At 54.6% G+C, this 6,812-nt stretch overlaps 1 protein-coding gene across 1 annotated transcript; it reads left to right on the plus strand.

Moving 5' to 3' along the window:
- Nucleotides 1–4,047: 4,047 nt before the first annotated feature.
- On the plus strand, nt 4,048–6,076 carry Hoxa13 (homeobox A13). The gene is made up of 2 exons (XM_051202823.1): nt 4,048–5,065; nt 5,774–6,076. Exons 1-2 carry the CDS (start codon nt 4,153–4,155, stop codon nt 6,016–6,018), a joined length of 1,158 nt encoding a protein of 385 aa, XP_051058780.1. The 5' UTR covers nt 4,048–4,152; the 3' UTR covers nt 6,019–6,076.
- Nucleotides 6,077–6,812: the final 736 nt, after the last annotated feature.

A 6,812-nucleotide genomic window follows, 5' to 3' on the forward strand; every position in this document is an offset into this window, starting at 1 on the left:
CCGGACAACCCCCCCCCCACAACCCCAAGGCACTGTGTTTACCCTAATGCATACAGGGTTGAGGACCCTCAAAAAACTCAGCTTCCCACTTGCTGTGCTCTGGTGAGAATTCGGAAGCTCTGCCTTCTTTGAGAATTTCTCCTTTCTCTCTTCTAGGCCCCTCAGCCCCCCTCCCCCTTCTGAATCTTTCTTGCTTTGCTATTATCTCTTTAACCCCCCACCCGCCTGGGGTGGAAGCCAGAGGGTTAAGATATCCTGCAAATGCAGCTCATAAAGTGGCTTGGATACATTAGAAACACATGAATATCCCGAAATACAAAGTGTCTTTAAAACCAAACAAGGAATGTTTATCCTAATACCCATCCATGCAAAGAAGTAGTTCCAGAGAACAGTGCTGACAGCCTCCTCCATGGTAAAGTGAGAGCAGGTAAGTTTCATTTGCTAATGAAAATCAAACTCGATTAGACCTTGGTTTCCCTTTGTCCTTTTCTTCTTTAACCCTAGGAGCCCAGGGTCCTTTAGCCTTGGTTAATAAGGAGTCCTCTATCAAGGGGGAAAAAAATGCAGCCGAGATCTCAAACCAGATACAAGAGGGCTGTCAAAGCCCATCAACCCTGGTTTGCCCCAGTAAAAGCCTAGAGCAGAAGAAAGGCTATGGAAACTCCTGGAACAAAGACTTCGCTGGTGAGAAATCTAGGCGCATCAGACAAAGCTTGGGCTTCCAACCCAGCCCTATGCTTGGCTCCAATGGCCACTGCAGCCTGAAGGTCACCGTGGGTGATCTGACTTCTCTTTTCTGAGCCATGGAGAATCTGGGGATAAAATTGTTAAGGTGCTGGTGCTTCTGCCAAATATTAGAAGAATCTTAAGCCTGGGAGACAAAAAGAGCTCAGAAAGGCCCTGCTAGCTGGGTGGACAAGGAAAATTTGCCTATGCCTTTGGGAAATGGGGAAGAACACTGGAAGAGACTACTGGCTTCCCAAGAGCCAGTCTTCATCCTCTGCCCTTGCTTTTCCCACACCAAGCTAGTCTGGTACTGCCTGGAGCTCTGTATTAGAATCCATTAATGCATCTCTTCTCTCCCTCTTTGAAAGACTGAGGGATTATTCTTGTTTTGAAGCGAGTAGAAATTCTAGAAAGTCTTACCCAAAATTATTTCCAGAGCGCATTCTAACTCGAGAAACAATTTCCAGCTACAGCTCAATAACTAGCAGGACTCTCAGTCATTTAAAAATAGTGAAGACACAACACAGAAGGAAAAAGAGAGAGACTTAGATATGCCAAGATGCCATTGGCACACGCCTGATAGAAAAGCACATCAGTGTATGAAACAGAAAGAGAAAAAGGAGGCTGACTTTCTCTAAATAATTCAGTCTTGAGATTTTTTTTCTTAATTGATAAGAAAACATAAACCTCAGTAACTCAGATCCAAAGCCCTCCTAGGGTGAGGATGCCATGTGTAGAAATCAAAACCCAATGAGTTCAAGACGCAATCCAAAGCCTCCCCACTGCCCCATTCTTCCCAAACAAACCTGCTCTGGCTCCTCCGCGAAAAGGATGAGATCCTTTCTCACCATTTTTTGGAGTGGAGCAACCCAGCCGACTTTGGCAGTCTGTAGAGCTGAGGCCCTTCCCCTGAGCGCAGGGCTCCCGGCTCCAGTGAAATGAGGGGGCGGGAAGAATGTGGAGTTGGTCTTGGCTGCTGTGTGTCCCAGCAGTCCAGCCATTGCCAGAGGTGAACTGGCATAGGGATCGGCTGGTGGACACTTCCGGAGCTGTGTTTTCGTTTTCCCGAATCTAGTTGGAAAACTTCGGAGGCTCAAAAACCCAGCTAAGGGTAAGGCAGCAGCGGAGAAGAATCCGTCCAGCCCTCAACACTGCCCCCCAAAACTCTACAAAGAGAGAGGGAAAAATGATGTTGAGTAGCCAGAAACTAGAAATGCAAAGAAAGGATGGAGGGATTGAGAGTGAGGGGAGATGGGCACTCGGCCTCCGGCCTCCGGGCAGCCCTAGTCTCTGGGGTTTCATTGCAGTTTCTCACGCTGACTAGACAGCAACTTTCAACTTGACCTTGGCCTCCAGCCGCGTCTGACCTGTGTGTAAACTGCCCTCAAGCTAAGCCTCAAGTCTCCAAGAGCTGGAGCCTGGAACCCTACTTTGTCTCTTTGTCGCTTTTGAATTTTACAATGCCACTTAAAGGGAAGAAGGATTTGGGGGAAATGGATGAAAAGGGCTCCAAAGTAACACAAAAATCACATCTTCACAGAGGTTGGTTCCTTAGTCTGCAAATGGCCAGTCAGTGAGAAGGTAAACTGGGGACAAATCAATATTTACCCAGGACTGCTAAAAAGTCAGGAGGGAAAGGACACACTGAGTGTGGGGGAGAATTGGGTGTGGGGAGCAGGGAAGGTTTTATTGGGCGACACTTAACATTAGTCAGAACAAATCCAGAATCTGGGCAGATAAAAGCCTGAGCCCAGCCTTATGGGTCCGAATCTTGCCAGAAGCCAAGGGGCTTAAAGAGCAGCAGATAAATTGGGTGATATGTGTGGTGCCCTATCTTAGGGCTAAAACTACAAACTGGGACCAGAAGACAGGTCCAAGCCTGATTGCCTAACACAAGCCCCTGAGACCAAAGAATAAGGAATTGTTCCCAGCTTATATATTCCAGAATGCACCCACTTTCGCTTTGATCATTTGTTACCCTCTGGACATCTGATCAGCTCACAGTCGCACAATCAGAAGTGGATGTGGTCCTAAAGAGACAGGGTCCCCAAAATCCCCCACCAAAACACTAAGACTCATGGGGCTCTTCAGCACAAACACCCCAACAGGCTCCCAGATACTGGGGGACTCATCAGACTGGTTCTTCAGTAACACACACGCGCGTGCGTGCGCGCGCGCGCGCACACACACACACACACACACACACACACACACACACTGAAGGCTGAGCTCCTACTGGGAGGAAAAGCATGTGATGACCCCAAAGATCCCCTTTCTCTTTCTCCAACATGGAATGCAACTGTGGGTTCCCAGATGTCTGGAGGGCCATGTCCAGCTCAGGATCTATGTAATGGCTTGTAGAAAAACCCAGAACCGGGGCTGGAGTCCCAGCTAGCAGCCCAGCTGGGGCCTGTTCCTCTTATACCCCCTCAGGAAAAGGCGGCCAAGCTCTTGCGACAGAAGCACGAGTGAATGGTGTTTCCTTCGTCTGAAATTCTCTGCAGACCAGAGAGGATAGCTGCAGTCAACTGTATATACAAGTAGGAAATGTGGCAGTGTGCATCTGTGTCTGTGTGCGCGCGCGCGTGTGTGCAAATTCGCACGCGCATGTGAGGGAAGGAGGGAGATACAATTGGTTGTTCCGATATTCTGGGTCTGTGGGCCTAATTGAAATTGTCCTTCAGGGCCTGAGAAGAGAGCTCTTAAAATGAAGCCCAAGTTTCCCAGAGTAATGTCCTGGGACCCTTGCGCCAGACTTCTCGCAGGAACTGACAGGAAACAAACGCCCTGCCCTTGTTCCCTAGGGGTGGGGGTTGGGGGGGGGAGCCAAAACTCGACGTTTCGTAGGCGAAAGCTCCGACACCCCTGGTAGGGTCTAGCTACAGAAACACGTATCCAGACCTGGAAAGAAAACAGTCGCAGAGGCCCCTGAAACACCCGGGACCATGCTAGGCCAGTCCAAGCCAATCTCGCATCCCTGGCTCCTGGAGAATTTACCTGACTTGTCCCCACGACCTCAGGTCGCACACCAAGCACGGGCGCCCACGGCCCCTCCCAGCCTCGGCGCGATGCCCTGGGCCCCAGTGAGACCCGGGAAGGGATCGGGGTCCGCGAGGCGCGCGCCCTGTCTTCCCCACCCCACCCGCCCGAGTCCCCCGCCTCCTCCGTGGGTGAGCGCCGGCGCGGAGCACCGCGCGGGCGGCGGCGGCGGGGACGGCGGGCCCAGCGGCGAGCCGAGCTGGAGCCGCCCGCTTTGCATACGCCGGGGGCGGGCCGGGGGCGGGCCAATGGGCGGCCGCCTGGCGCGACCCCGCAGGGCGCGACCCGCCCCCCTCGCTCGGGCCCCGGCCCCGCGCGGCGCGCTCTTCACTTCTTGGGGGCTTTTTAAAACAGCGCCACTGGGGTCTTCTCCATGCGGCTCGGGCTATGACAGCCTCCGTGCTCCTCCACCCCCGCTGGATCGAGCCCACCGTCATGTTCCTCTACGACAACGGCGGCGGCCTGGTGGCCGACGAGCTCAACAAGAACATGGAAGGGGCGGCGGCGGCGGCGGCGGCGGCCGCGGCGGCGGCGGCGGCGGGAGCCGGGGGCGGGGGCTTCCCCCACCCGGCTGCCGCGGCCGCGGGGGGCAACTTCTCGGTCGCCGCCGCGGCCGCCGCCGCCGCCGCCGCCGCGGCCAACCAGTGCCGCAACCTGATGGCGCATCCCGCACCCCTGGCGCCGGGCGCCGCGGCCGCCTACAGCAGCGCGCCGGGGGAGGCGCCCCCGTCCGCCGCCGCCGCCGCCGCCGCCGCCGCTGCCGCCGCCGCCGCCGCCGCCGCGTCGTCGTCGGGAGGGCCCGGGCCGGCGGGGCCCGCGGGGGCCGAGGCCGCTAAGCAGTGCAGTCCCTGCTCGGCCGCTGCGCAAAGCTCGTCGGGGCCCGCGGCGCTGCCCTACGGCTACTTCGGCAGCGGCTACTACCCGTGCGCCCGCATGGGCCCGCACCCCAACGCCATCAAGTCGTGCGCGCAGCCCGCCTCGGCCGCCGCCGCCTTCGCCGACAAGTACATGGACACCGCGGGCCCCGCGGCCGAGGAGTTCAGCTCCCGCGCCAAGGAGTTTGCCTTCTACCACCAGGGCTACGCAGCCGGGCCTTACCACCACCACCAGCCCGTGCCCGGCTACCTGGATATGCCGGTGGTCCCGGGGCTCGGGGGCCCTGGCGAGTCGCGCCACGAGCCCCTGGGGCTTCCCATGGAAAGCTACCAGCCCTGGGCGCTGCCCAACGGCTGGAACGGCCAAATGTACTGCCCCAAAGAGCAGACGCAGCCTCCCCATCTCTGGAAGTCCACCCTACCCGGTAAATGGCGCCCCCCTTCCAGCCCCGGTCTTCCAGCTCGCCTCCAGCTCCTCCTCGGCTTGAGCCCCGGGGGGTCACTCGGAGGTCCCCCTGCACTTTCCCTGGCCTGGCAATTCTGAACCCCTGGGAGTCTGAGCCCGGCTGGCTGGCGCTGTCCGCTCTGCCTAAGTTGAGCTGGCCCAGGCCCTTCTTTGGTGAGGGGTGACTGGGAGGGTTCCAACTCGGGCAGCCCCCTTCTCCCTATGTGCCCCACACTCTCAAGCCCTTGACACTGACTCTAAAATGAAAAATTGACTTGATCTGGAGCTCACCAAATTGTCCCTGATGGTTCTCTGAAAAATAGCTTCATTGGAGAACCTAAGATGTTGGGCAAGCTGAGAGCCAGGTTCCACAGAAGTGTTGTGCCCTGTTGAGTGCTAAGGTGTGGACCGCTGGGTCAGGCTATCGAGGAGCGCAGTGTGAGCAGGATAACCGGATTGGGGGTGGTCATTGGAAGTCTGGGCGATTCCATTTCAGTACACAACTAACCATGCCCCCTACTAATGTTCCAGGCTTTGGCAGAAGGCCGGATTGTACGGAGCGCGTAGCATACATAGATAGAGCAACCAGGCTTTGCAAGTAGGGCCAGGGGACCTCAGACTGAGTTGTCGCCTGTGTCCTCGTTCTGGTGGGCTCCCGGTGTAACTTGCCTTCTCCCTTATCTTACAGACGTCGTCTCCCATCCCTCAGATGCCAGCTCCTACAGGAGAGGGAGGAAGAAGCGGGTGCCTTACACTAAGGTACAGTTGAAAGAACTCGAACGGGAATACGCTACGAACAAATTCATTACCAAGGACAAACGGAGGAGGATATCAGCCACAACGAACCTCTCTGAGAGGCAGGTCACAATCTGGTTCCAGAACAGGAGGGTCAAAGAGAAAAAAGTCATCAATAAGCTGAAGACCACTAGTTAATGGATTAAAAGGTGGAGCAAAGGGCAGCTTGAAGAAACACCTAAGGACTCCCTTCTTTGCCCAGATAACAGTAATGCTTTATAATAGCAGAAGAAATGGGAAGAGAGACACTCCTAAGGGGAATCTCTTTCTCTTCAATGGAACGTACAGTTTAAAGAACAAAACCAAAACCTTGAGAAAAGGTAGACTGTCAGTTCTCCAGACAACCCCTCTAGAGTCCACTCCTCAGTCCCTAAAACATACAATTCCCGATAAATTACGAATTTACTCAAATCTTGTAAGTATTTACGTGGCCATTATATTTTAGGGTACTGTGTTAGGTGGTAACAATCTGAAAACTGGTTACAGAAACAAAAGGCTGTTTCAGCACGTCCTTCGCCAGCACCCTGCCCTTTGCATGTGAAGTGCCTGCTCAGGTAAACCTTCCTGAAATTCCTACCATCGTTCCTTCTGAAAATAATGTTTCATGTATAGGCTTAGAGGGAAAGGCACTGCCATTTTGAGCATGAACTTTTGCTAAGAAGGGAGAGAGGAGAGAAGGATCACCCAAGGGTCAATTGTCTTGGCAGTAAATACGGCCAACTAAACCCTTGAGGTTGGAAGGGAACCTTAAGTGGGTAAGGAACTTCTAGAAACACCTCTCAAACAATTACTTACAACAAGCATGTTGGTGGCATTTGGACTAACCCACTGTCAGAGATTTTTCCATAGGATCTGTTGTCATTTTTAAAGTGATTAAAACTCACCAGATGATCTATCTGAAAGCTTTGCTTTCTGCCCCATCTCCCGGAAGG

This window comes from Phodopus roborovskii, unplaced genomic scaffold (genome assembly GCF_943737965.1).
Source record: "Phodopus roborovskii unplaced genomic scaffold, PHOROB, whole genome shotgun sequence".
Classification (NCBI taxonomy): Eukaryota; Metazoa; Chordata; class Mammalia; order Rodentia; family Cricetidae; genus Phodopus; species Phodopus roborovskii.